Below are 13,942 nucleotides of genomic sequence, written 5' to 3'. Positions count from 1 at the left end.
AGCTGAAAATGGTCACAAAATTATCCTTAAAAGCCTTGAGGTTCATCTGGTTTGGTAAAATCATCCGTCCGCCAATTCAATGCCTCAGAAGACAGGACAAATCAACGTCAAAAAAGCCTTTTGAGTGTGTCTTTGCATGTTGATTGTGTTAGAGTGTGTGTATGTGCATGTGTGTGTGTTTCTTACATTCTGAGAGTCCGCATTCGCCCCAAACTCCACCAGGACTTTGGCCATCTCAGCATCTTTCCGTCTGCAGCAGATGTGAAGCGCAGTGTCGCCGTTCGCCTGGAAACACAATTCAACCATCAGAATGTAAGTTAAATTCATGCTGAGATGTAAAATTGGGTCATATGGTTTTAAAACAACGGCCAATTATGAATTTGAGACCACACTGGCATTGATTCTAGGCTTTATGCAGGGTTATTATCATTAACTAAAACTAAAAGCTCTCCCAATTTTTTGATTACCTGGGAAAGAAAAACATCAACTAAAATGAAATTTAATATAAAAGATTTAATTTAGAAAAAATACTAAAATAATTCAAACTAAATAAAGTTACTAACTAAACTAACTAACTAAATTTGCAGCAAAAACAGAAAATATAGAAATAAAATCTAATTCAAAGTACACTACCAGTCAAAAGTACAGTAAGATTAACAGTAACAGTAAACTTCTGAAATATTATTATAATTTCAAATAACTGTTTTCTATTTGAATATATTGTGATCAAAGCTAAATTTTCAGCATCAATACTCCAGGCTTCAGTGACACACGATCCTTCAGAAATTATTCTAATATGCTGATTTACTGTTCATGAAACATTTTTTAATTATTATTATTATTATCAATATTTAAAACAGCGGAGTACATTTTTTTCAGGATCCTTGATGAATAGAAAGATTCAAAGATCAGCATTTATCTGAAATTTATCTGAAATTATTTTTGTAACATTATACACTATACAATTTAAAAGGGGGGGGATAAAAAAAGTATTTTTATTTAGCAAGGATGGTTTAAATTGATCAAAAGTGATGATGAAGACATGTTACAAAAGATTTCTATTTCAGATAAATGCTGTTCTTCTGAACTTTCTATTCATCAAAGAAACCTGAAAGAAATCTCCTCAGCTGTTTTCTATATAATAATAATAATAATAAATGTTTTTTGAGAAGCAAATCAGAATATTAGAATGATTTCTGAAGGATCATGTGACTGGAGTAATGATGCTAAAAATTCAGCTTTGCAATCACAGGAATAAATTACATTTTAAAATATATTCAAATAGAAAACAGTTATTTTAAATAGCAAAAATATTTTTAAATTTTACTGTTTTTGCTGTTCTCTTACTGTTCAAAAACTTTTGACTGGTAGTGTATTACCAAAAATTCTAAGTACTACTAAAACAATACTTGGGCCACATTTACACAGCAGCAGAATATGGTTGTCAATACCGTGTTTGAGTCCTTAATATGGTTACGTTCACACACAGTACAGTTATTTACGGGTGTGACAACCGTATTCTATAACCGAACTCACACCTGTAAATTTTCAGGACTCACAACCGCATTCTTGGACCACACATGCTGTGTGAACAGAACAGAAGAGAGCCGTGCTGTGTGAACGGGACATTTTGAGACTCACACCTGTAGTAAATGTAAATGTAGTAAATGCGGTTGTCAAGCCCAAAAACTGACAGTGTTAACGTGGCCTAGTTTGACTTTCTGAGTTAAAAGCAGATAAAAAAAAATAAAATAAAAAATAACCTTAAAAAAAATATATACTTTGAGTTAAATGCTGTCACGTGGGAACAAAGTAACTTCCTGTATATTGGCTATACTGAACTGACTTTTTTATAGTTGTGATGCGATCTGGGAAAACCCGTCGGATGACGCGCTGGGACGTTTTCAGGAAATTTGAAAAATAGGTCGAATGTCTTTTTTTTTTTTGTCAAAATTAGGTTTTCATTAAATTATTATTCTATAACATCTTGTCTATCATCTCTAAAAAAATATCTCGGCGAAATTCACTTGTTTAGTGCAGAAAAATAGCCATTTATTGCCTCAAGCAGAAATGACTGTCTTTCTCTAATGTTAAGAACACGCTATTGAGGTACTTTCCCTTAACACCATGAAACATTTAACCTATGAAAATAAACCACGTAATATATTTAGTAAAGGCGTATCAATTCACATTCTCCGCCAGTCCTGTGTAAACTACGGCACGCAAAATTTTTTATTTATTTATTTATTTTAATATTGTGAGATGGTGGAGCGCAACAACGCCGTCTAAAGTACTGCAGCTGCTCACTTAACTGATCTTACTCGTCTCAACCTGCTCAATCTTGGTGATGTCAGTGCGCTAAATGATGTTATAACGGACTATTTCACATCCAGAGATGAAGGATCGGATGATGAAGTTACTAAAGAGGAGGAGTCCGATGACAGTATGTTTTAAGCACAGTGCGCGAACAGTTGCGCTGCGCTCGCTTTTACTATGAGGTAGGCTGCATTATTTGTGCTATCTAAACATAAACTGGGTGATCAAAAGTTTGGAGATGCACATGATGCACATGACGTTAGTCTGTTTGTGTAATGATGCAGTATAGCGCTCCTGACTTGACAGACAGCTCTTGTTAAACCTGTAAAGTGAAAGTGAAAGTCGTCTCACTTTAAAGCCGTTTTTCTAAAAATTCCATTCCTGAAAAATCATTGCTATCAGCCATAACTTTGTTTACATTCAAGCTATGAACAAAATAAAAACAGTTTTGGAAAGGGCCAGAACCCATATGGTATCAAAACCTAAAAAAGGTAAAATTTCACCCTGTGTGTGTTTTTTTTCTAGATCGCATCACAATTATAGTGTTGTAAAACAACATGACTTATTTTTTGCGGAAATAATAAAAAAAAGAATAGAATTTCAGGCTTTTGATGAGACTTTGAAACATTTTTTTTTACAATTTGGGGCCATTGTTCATGTAAACTGTTTCCTAAAGAAAACTGAACTGACCTATTTAAGAACGAGGGAGCTAACACGTGAGTGCTAAATCTCCACTGAAGATACTTAAAACCAGCTAAATCGTAAAGAAATGTGGTAAAACCTTTAAACACTGAAAGGGAACCACCGCAGTTCAATGATCAGGAGTTTCCTATTCACGGCTTTTAATCTGATTAACCCTTTTTATCTGAGCCCAAATAACTCTTCTTCTCTTATTTGACTCAAATAGCAAAAAAAAAAAAAACATCTTGATTTGACCGTATGAATGCAGTCCTCAGGTTTGGAAGGTCATGTGACGCTTACCGTCTTCACAGCTTTGATCTGTGGCTCTGATTGGCCAGAAAGGAGTTCCCGTACAATCCCAACATTCCCAGCCTCGACAGCCAGCAGCAACGGAAGGCAGCCATCCTGAACATAGATAAAACAGCAGTAAACATTGGATCTAAATCTCCTGTTTCCAACAATTTAAATCATCTGACAATCTCAACCATTTACTGTACACGTTGAATAGATTCAGTTCATTGTTGTAAGCCTGTTTATAATGAACTAACTGTAATTTATCATATAGTTAATCAATGAGGATGATCAATGTTTTTGTACCTTGTCTGGTGTAAGACGAGCATCTTTGCTGCTGATCTTGAGAAGCGTTTGCACGGCTCCGAGTCCTCCGGTCGGTCGAGACGCTGCGTAGTGCAGCGGCAACTGATCATTAGGCTAAATGTGAAAGGAAATTCAATGAGAATTCAATGAGAATAAAATACTAAAGATTTCGATAATGTGGTATTCTTTAACGTACATAGAGAAATTCATGTGCAAAAGGTTTTAACTGCTGTAAATGTTGTTGTTGTTGTTTTTTTATCTCACTGTGGAAACAACTAGACGGATCATTGTGATGAGAGAGCCTTTGATGATAAAAATAATTTTACAAATCAACGGAAACCGCTGAAACTATTAGACAGTAACATGAACACTCAAGAGAAAACAGTAAACTCAATCAGTGGCATAGTTCTGAGGAGTCGTGCCCATTTTCTGTACAAACAGGAAATGTTAATGAAGCACGTGTTGTTGGTTACAATCCTTCATTCAGAGGTCAGTGACTGTTTGACCACAAAACAATGCATTTTATACTTTAAAAATGTGCTGCAGTAAGAAATGTGTGACTGAAAGCCACAAAACAGATTTTTGTTAAGTGTTTAATGCGTTGAAATAATTAATGCACGTAAAAATGTAACTTTTTGTAACATTTGTACTAGAGGGTGACACGGGAGTGGATTTTCAAATCTCTCCCGTCCCACTCCCACAAAAAAAAAAATCCCATCTCATCCCAATCCCACGAAAAAACTGGGAAAAAATCCCGTCCCGTCCCAATCCCGGAAGAATGACTCCCATTCCCTCCCACTCCCGTATTATTATTATTATTATTATTATTTGGCTAGAATCTGCCAGTTACAGTAAAGAATACAGTACAGATCACAGTATGCCCGTAACTTTTTTTTACATTAGTTGAATAAAAATGCAAAATTTTGTTTATTATTATTATTATTATTATTATTGAACTGAAAGCCATCTTAAACAAATGCACAGTGTGCATTGCACACACATTAAATTTCACGTAAATCATTCATGCAGACACACGTTTCCTATTTGAATTGGTCCATTTGAAAGTAGACATTTCACTCTATAGATATATTTTTCTTGTCTCTAAAGCAAGTATACACGGAGTTTCGAAGTGACGCGCTCAAGTTCACAGAGACACGCGGTAAAAAGCGCGTCCTTTTTGCTTTAATTAGTTTACAAAAGCGCAACGTTTCTTTGTTTTTCTGAGTGCACATAAATAAACGTTGAGTCTTTACAAATTCGAAAGATGCCTATCACTCTTATCTGTATGACCAAAAATGACGGTATTTTAAGAGCAAGTGACCGCACCGGTGCCTCTGTCATGCAGTACCGCGCTACTATTCGGCTTCCACACTCGCACTGACACTTCAATAGCGCACATTTTTCTAGGTTAACATTAGATTGAGCGGCCATGTAAACTTGCTACTACATACATCTTCCAGATGAAAAGCCATATGGTCGATGAATGATAGGTGAGCATTTGGATGTCCTGCTGTATTACAAGTCGTTAACGATTTGTCCGTCATGAACTCACTTGCTTAACCAGCCACACCAAAGCATACAGGAGAGAATAAAGAGACAGGTCAACTAGAATTAAGTTCAAAATTACAATATATCGTTTATAGTTTATTTATATAAAAGGTATATTTGTCTGTAAAGTTGGGTTTCATAGCGTTACGATTCCCGGTCCCGCCCACTCCCGCTGACATTTTTTCCTGTCCCGTCCCAATCCCGTGATTATTAGTGATTTTGTTTCCCATCCCGCGGGATTCCCATGGGAATCCCGTGACCCGCGGGATTCCCGAAAAAATGTCAGCCTCTAATTTGTACCAAATTGTTTGCTCTTTTCCCCTCACACAGAAACACATATCTCAATGTGAAATCGAACTTCTTACCCCGGCTGGTAAATTGGGATCAGTTTTTCTTGCCAGTAGTTTGACGATCTCCTCTTTGGAGTGAGCTGCAGCGACGTGTAATGCTGATCTGCCATCCTGATCAATCAAAACAACATTAAAAAAATGGCTTATTATCAAAGAAAATAAACAAACAACTATTCATTTCTGTTAGCATGTTTCTTTTAAGGGTTTGTATATATATATATATATATATATATTATACACATACACATTTACATTTAGACATTTAGCAGACGCTTTTATCCAAAGTGACTTCCAAAAGAGGACAATGGAAGCAATCAAAATCAACAAAAGAGTAATAACATGTAAGTGCTATGAATGACAAGTCTCAGTTATTCTACAGTAGGCTAAAGGTTTAAAGGTTTTTTAAAATTATAATAAATAAAAAGAAAACAAAAAAGCAAGCTAGTGTTACAGGCCTTACAGAAAGGACAGAGAAGCTAGTGTTAATTTTTTTTTAAAGAAAACAAGCAGTAAGTAAATGAATAGCGTATAAATCTAAAAGGACAAGTTTTTTTAAAGAACAGAATTAGAATAAAGAATGCTAGAGTTAGAGGGTGAAATAAAGATGGAAGAGATGTGTTTTTTGCCGATTCTTTAAGATATGTATATGTATATGTATATATATATATATATATACACAGTACTGTGCAAAAGTCTTAGGCCACTAGTATTTTAATCAGCTAAAAATGGTTTAAAGTCAGTTAAAGTTGGTCTTTTGCTGTAGTGTGTCAGTAGGAAATATCAGATTACATTTCCAAACATTCATTTTGCCATTAATCATAATAATCCAGTGAGATTTTTGTATGGAGCACAGGCTGTTGTCAGACTCCTTGTGCAAACAGAGATCTGATCTCTCCATCATTCAATCCAGTCTGTCTTAAGAAACAGAAAAAACAGAGACAGACTAAATCCAGAAGAACTGTGGCAACATCTCCAAGATGCTTTAAGAGACCTATACCTACAAAGCTACAGTACTGTTAACATTTTTAGGCAGTTAGGTACATAAAATGAGGATGCTGTCAAAAATAATGTCATAAATAGATTTTCTTTATCAATGATCTTATATTAACTAAAATAAATCAGCATTTGATGTGACCATCCTTTGCGTTTAAAGCAGATTTGCCCTATGTGCACTTGTGCAGAGTTTTTCAGGTAGCTTTGCAGGTAGGTTACTTGAAACATCCTGGAGATGTTGAAACAGTTCTTCTAGATTTAGTCTGTTTCAGTTTTTCTGTTTCTTCATGTCATTCAGAGACAGACTGGATGATGGTGAGATCAGATCTCAGTGTGGAGCACTGGCTGTTGTCAGACTCCTTGTGCAAACAAAAATCTCACTAGATTATTACAATTAATGGCAATTTGGAAATGTAAACCGATATTTTTTACTGACACACTACAGCAAAAGATAGAAATAACTTACTTTAAACCATTTTTTAGCTGGCGAAAATACTAGTGGCCTACAACTTTTGCACAGTACTGTATAAATATATATATATATATATATATATATATATGAATATTTATACTAAAGCATATATAGTATATTTATACTACATTTATATTTAGTATATGTATACTAGTTATATTTTTTGTATATTTTTTAATGCAGGACAAATGCAGGACATTAGAAAATTTCATAATATTATATTATGTTTATTATATTATATTATATTATATTATATTATATTATATTATATTATATTATATTATATTATATTATCATTTAATCTATCTGAAATACTGATTTATGAGTCATTTCTGTCAGGATGTGTTTTTTTAATTACTAAAGAATTATTTTTCTTAGGTTTTATATTCATATTTTATATAACATTATATAATATTATAATACAATATAATATAATATAATATATTATTATATTATATATTTTAATCACAGAGTGCTTTTTTATAAAACAGAGAAAAATCTGTCAGGATGTGTTTTTCTTAGATTCAATAAATTTTTTATATTATAAAATGACATTATATTATATTATATTATATTATATTATCGTTTTAATCTGCCTGAAGTACTGAGTTATGAGTACTTTTTATAAAATAAAGAGACATTTGTCAGGATGTGTTTCTTTTAAAATGACTTTGGCTTTCTTAGGTTTAATACATATTTTATATAACATTATATAATATAATATTATAATATAATATAATTAGAATTATAAGTATAATTATATTATACATTTTAATCACTGAGTACTTTTTTATAACATACAGAAAAATTCTGCCAGGACGTGTTTTTCCTAGGTTCAATACATTTGTTTATATTATAAAATGTCATTATATAATATTATATTATATTACATTATATTATATTATCATTTTAATCTGTCTGAAGTACTGAGTTATGAGTACTTTTTATGAAATAAAGAGACATTTCTGTCAAGATGTGTTTCTTTTAAAATGACTTTTAATACATATTTTTATTATATAATATAAAATGTCAGTCTATTCTTTTCTATTCTATTTTAATGACCATGTTATGAGTACTTTTTATAAAACACAGAGAAATTTATGTCAGGACGTGTTTCTTTTAAAATTACTTCTTTTTTTCTTATGTTTAATACATTTTTTAACATTATAAAATGTCGCCATTACATTATATTAGAGTTTTAATATATTTGAAGTACTGAGTTATGAGTACTTTAATAAAATAAAGAGAAATTTCAGTCAGGATGTTAATTTTTTTTTTGTTTAATATATATTGTTTTAATATACATTTTACTATATATTTAATCTGAACTACTGGGTTATGTGTACATTTGATTAAATAAAGTTAAAATCAAATGCAGTGGTAAATTTTCATAAAAACATTGTTGAAAGTGTAAATGCTGTAATAATGTCATGGATGACGTTTTGTCTCATGTCCCACTGACCTCACTGTTTCCATAGGAGTTTGTGTCTCAGACTGTGAAATGGTAGACTATAATGCTACTAGAGGTTATCCAAGGACAGCTCATGGCAGAAGCTTTGAATCGTTGACACAAACTGACTCCAACAGTTGAGTGAATCGTCTTTACACACAAGCACAGCTGGATGGACATTCCAGCAGGATCGCCAAGAGTTACTGAATGACCACAGAGCTCGTAAGTTTGTGAACAATGGAGAACAGGATGCTAGCAGTCATCCATTCGTATAAACGCACAAAATACTGGTCTACATACAACTGCACACATAGTTTGCAGCCACATCAGCACAGTTCAGCATAAATGTTGATTCTCTAAAGCAGGCGGTTGGTGAATTCAGAATTTATCGTAAGTCATTTTTGGTATTGGAAATGTCTGTGTTATTCTGTCAAAAGAGAAACATTAACCAGGACTGCAATTTCAGCCGTTTACAGTATGCTAATGCCACTGTAACTTTATAGTGTGGTCAACCACAAGAAAAACAATTGAAACAACTGTTAGCACTATTCAATAGGACCATCATTAGTCTGAAACATTGTATCAAAAAACATTACCAAAATTCCAGGAAGGATTCCAGTGTAATTAAACTGTGGCGAGAGCATTTTGGGCTTAGAAACACTGAAAGACGAACACAAATTTTCATTTTGTGTCATTTTTTCGAGAAAGCATCTTTCCAGCTTGTCATCATGGAACATGGCATCACCAGGAAAAAGGGAGGAAACATTGTTCGTATGAATTTTACAAATTACCTTTACTCTTAATATTAATAACAGACTGTTGGTTCTTTCAAAAATCTAGTGAATGGCCTACGCAGACAGTATTTTAAGACGTAATAAGTCTGTATCTGTATTAAGTTTGGGATCAGTAAGATTTTTTTTACAGAAATTAATACTTTTATTCAGTGAGGTCGCATTAAATTGATCAAATGTGACAGCAAAGGCATTGTTTTCTATTTTGAAATAAATGCTGTTCTTTGAACTTTCTATTCATTAAAGAATCCCGAAAATAAAATGTGTCACTGATTCCACAAACACATGAAGCAGCACAGCTGTTTTTAACATAAGAAATGTTTCTTGAGCAACGAATCAGTATATTACAATAATTTCTGGAGGATCATGGATGATGCTTTGCAAAAAAAAGTTTGTAGACAAACCTTAAGTTGGCTTGAAAAAGCCTAGTCAGAAAGTCTGAAAACATTTTAAAAGCTGGAAGTAGTTTTAAAGTTTGAATGTTTTGAATGCAATAAATAGAGAGAGAGATATGGATGACTTAGCATGTTGGTAGCATTTTTACCATTTTGCTAGCGTGCTAGCATGATTTAACATGTTGCTAGCATGAGTGCCTTGCTACCGCGTTGCTTGCATGATTTAGCAAGTTGCTAACATGATTTTGTTGCTTGCATGTTACAATTAAAACCAGCTGATTCATCAAAAAACCCAGCCATAAAACAGCTAAAACAAATTCATTTAACAAAAAAAAAACAAGCAGACAGTTAAAAACCAGCTGAATTGGCATAAAGAAAAGAAAAGAAAAAGAAAAGAAAAGAAAAATGAAAACCTGCTGATTTAGCAAAAAAACAGCCAAAACCCCAGCTAAAACCAGCTGATTTAGCAAAAAAAGAAAGAAAAGAAAAGAAAAAAAAAGAAAAAAGAAAACAAACAGCAGATTTTAAAGTTGATTTAAAGAAAAAGCTAAAAACCAGCTAAAACCAGGTGATTTATCAAAAACAGACACAAAACCAGCTAAAACCAGCTGATTTGTTTTATAAAAGAAACCAGCTAAATAACAACGAAAACCAGCTGATTTAGAGAAAAAGCTAAAAACCTGATTTAACAAAAACAACAACAACAAAAAACAGCGTTTGAACCCTATTGAAAAAAGCAGCATTTGATGGTTAGGTATGTTTTGGAGCATGGTAGCTGGTTTTAGCCAGTTTAAACTGGTCCTTATTTGGTCCTTAGCTGGTCCTAAGCAACTAGCTCCTTCTCAAGACCAGATCATAACTAGCTCAGGGCCAGCTTAAACCAGCTCATGATTTAAAAAATATATATAAATATTTTTTTATACCTTTTTTGCTAAATCAGCTGTTTTTCCCTGTTGACACAGCATATGCTGTTAGGTATGTTTTGAAACAGTTAGGTTTAAGCATAATATTTTGTTAGGTTTAAGATGGTCCTTAGCTGGTTTAAGATGCTTAATCCAGCTCATGACCAGCTAAGGACCAACTAAGGACGAGCTTAAACCAGCTCAAACCAGCTACCATGCTTCAAAACATACCTAACCAGTATATCCTGAAATCTCAAAAACGGTTCACTGAACTCGCAATTAAATTAAATAATTCAGTCGGCGCCAGTAGCCTTGTGGACATATGGTGCAGTTGTGCCTCAGGTGTCCCGAGTTCAAATCCTGCCTTGTGGACCTTTCCTGATCCCTCTCTCACTCACTAAAAACTTGTATACTTTTTAAGCACAAAAGCTTGTGTAGCACAGGCTCTGGGATGCACGTCAAGTACTACTGAATCACGTCGAAAGGTCACACGGAACATAGGCGGAACCACAGACTCAGTGTTTACAAAGAAAACGCGCAAAGACTAAGAATGTGCAAGTAAGTCAAACACTGTTTACAAACAAAAAGGTACAACGATGTCAGATGATTCTGAAGTTGTAGGAGAAAATAAGTTGGTTTTTCGACATACTCTACCTTTTTGAGCCAGAGTACACAGGCGAAGAACTTGTGGTGATTCGAAGACGTGATTCGCAGTAGTGATGGGAAGTTCAGATCATTTTACTGACTTGGACCTTTGAGTCTCGTTCAGCAAAATGAACAAATCTTTTTTTTTAGCAAAATCAGCATCACGTGACAGCCCCATAAGATGAACGAACGACCCGAAAAACCCACAAACTCAAAACAGGTGAACTAATTCAAGTACAAAACCTAATAGGATGAACAAATCACTCCCTGAGACTACTCGTTTTTCCAGAGTCACATGAAAGATTCGTTCAAAATGGACGAATCGTTCAAGAACGACCCGTGGACGCGCATCCCAGAGCCTGTGCTACATGAGCTTTTGTGCTTAAAAAGTAAACAAATTTTTAGTTTTCGAAAAAATGACAGATCATTTTGCTAGATAAGATACTTCTTCCTTGGCTGGGATCGTTTAGAGTCCTCTGAAGCTGCATTTAAACTGCTTTTTGGAAGTTCAAATTCTGGGCACCAATGAAGTCCATTATACGGAGAAAAATCCTGAAATGTTTTCCTCAAAAACTTTCAAAAAATTTCTGTACGACTGAGGACAGAAAGACATGAACATCTTGGATGACAAGGGGGTGAGTAAATTATTTGTAAACTGTTGTTCTGGAAGTGGAGCTGTCCTTTAACGCTATTGAAGCATAAGGAACACTATTTATGGGACAGTTCTTGTCAGATTTCATTGGTGATTTCAAATATGAAATTTAATCATAGGCTTGGTAAACAGTTTTGGAGAATTTGATGTTTCCCCATTCAAAGAGATAGGAGATGCACTTGCCTGCCCGAGAGGTGTTTCAAAGATGGCCACAGAGCAAAATGACTTGCCTTAAAGAGACTTTGCCTGCAGTAAGAAGATTGTTTCAAATCAATTATGAACTTCCAATTTAGTAATGACGACTTATCCACCTTATTTTTCAACGCGTAAGCCTATGGGCGAGGCTTCCGATTCATTATAGGGAATAACAAGAAGAATAACAACGTACAGTAAACATTTAAACCGTTTGCACAACAAACCAATGTGTTCATGATACATTCAAATAAAATGGTAAGACACACCAATTTCCATTATCAAGCAGCAGAACCAGCTGTTTTGTGCAGCCAAAAATAGCTGGACACGAATGAGACTGGAAGCCAGAGCCAGAAAATGAACAAATGGCCACGCACGCTTTTACAGCAAGAAAAAAGGTGACAGCAAGGCAGCTGACTAGGTTTTAGAACACAGCCTGTGACTGACCTTTGTATCTAAGCAACTAGTTTCACTAGTCCACGCCAGCCATACAAAATCCAGGATGAGAAAACAGACAGTTATGTCAAATGGAACATGCATAAAGACGTAATTTGGAGAATATTGCTTTAATAATGTACCTCAGACTTTCCTTGACGTCCAAATGCAGACAGTAAAGAATCTTCTTTGTTCCCTAATCTTCTTTGGTTTAAACCACAGCGTGCCAAAGACACCGGATCCCAGCTCTTGACACCTGAAAGGCGCTACGCGCTTCTCCAAACCCCTAAACCTCATGAACACACAGTAAAGAGTATTCCAGACACGTCCAAAGATGGATGGAAGATATTACGCAGAGGAATTTTTTAGTGAATTACTTCTAGTCCCAGTGAGGTTTCCACTACTAAACTCCTGCACATTTCTAACCAACCGGTTTTGATAGATAATTGGCAGGCGACTGAAAGATACTTCAGCCCAAAAGTGATTGATTCAAGCTTCGTTCACCACACAACGCCTAAAAGCAGTGTTCACATCAGCAGAAATCTATAAGGAAATTTAATACATACGATGGGAAACAGAAGCTGGGCTCAATCCAGACCTCGAGGGTTTTGGAGAGCCTTGAGCAGAGACAAACAACTTGTCATTACTCACTTCCACTCATCCCCTGAAACAAATGTGATGGACGGCCAAAGTTACCAATGAGCTATGAAACAAAACGACATAAAATTAAAAGGCAGCTCAGCCAAGCTCCAAAAAACAAATCCAATAAACATGCTGAGTGAAAACAACATTTCAGCAGCATGACTCACTGACTAGCCTTCCACGACATACTAGCAACTGTACACAGAAAAAAGATGTAAAAAACGACTTCTTATTGGCCCACGCTATAGAAGTTGTAAATAAATCAAAGATTACTTCAAATGTTTAACAAGAAAATACTTTTTTAGTCTTTCTACAGTACTTCTCATGTTTAATTCACTGTTACTTGCCATTTCTTTGAAATTATTTGTGAAATCTACTGTAAATCCTTCAAAGTAAATCCTATTAATTTTCTTCAGTGCATGACTGATAATAATAATAATAATAATAATAATAAAATTATTATTACTTCTTTTAAAGAAATTTCCATGTTTTCATTTAACAGCAGTTTGCAGTGCTTTGCCAAAAATTAAAAGAATTGTTAATTATCATTTGATTACATTTTAACAGATTATTTAAATTATTAATGTTGTATGACCTCATTTGTTTTCAACACCGTTTTATAAAATAAATTTATATTAAATCATGAGTCAAGGAAAATTAAAATGGACAACACAAAATTCAAATCAAATATCAAAATATTTCAAATCAAATATTTCATTAGAACCTAATAATGTAAAAACAAATTTTCAAGTTTTATTAATTTAATGTTTTGGGTTAATTAAAAACTGAATGGAATCCAGAAAAATTACAACAGAAAAGCACAGAAATAAAATAAAATAAAATAAAATAGTTTGTGTATATCATAATTGTGCGGTTTCTGA

At 34.0% G+C, this 13,942-nt stretch overlaps 1 protein-coding gene across 2 annotated transcripts in view; it reads right to left on the bottom strand.

Moving 5' to 3' along the window:
• trpn1 (transient receptor potential cation channel, subfamily N, member 1) overlaps positions 1 to 13,942 on the bottom strand; it is an 80,660-nt gene that overhangs the window by 62,289 nt on the left and 4,429 nt on the right. For both annotated transcript variants that reach the window (XM_051137119.1, XM_051137118.1), the window contains exons 3-6: positions 5,508 to 5,603; positions 3,595 to 3,708; positions 3,298 to 3,402; positions 187 to 285 (exon numbers count right to left, since the gene is read on the bottom strand). In XM_051137119.1, coding sequence (XP_050993076.1) covers positions 187 to 285; positions 3,298 to 3,402; positions 3,595 to 3,708; positions 5,508 to 5,603 — 414 coding nt within the window. The remainder of the gene's footprint in view (positions 1 to 186; positions 286 to 3,297; positions 3,403 to 3,594; positions 3,709 to 5,507; positions 5,604 to 13,942) is intronic.

This window comes from Labeo rohita, chromosome 19 (assembly GCF_022985175.1).
Source record: "Labeo rohita strain BAU-BD-2019 chromosome 19, IGBB_LRoh.1.0, whole genome shotgun sequence".
Classification (NCBI taxonomy): Eukaryota; Metazoa; Chordata; class Actinopteri; order Cypriniformes; family Cyprinidae; genus Labeo; species Labeo rohita.
Note: the sequence above shows the minus strand (reverse complement) of the source record. Positions and strands in the feature narration are given on the sequence as shown.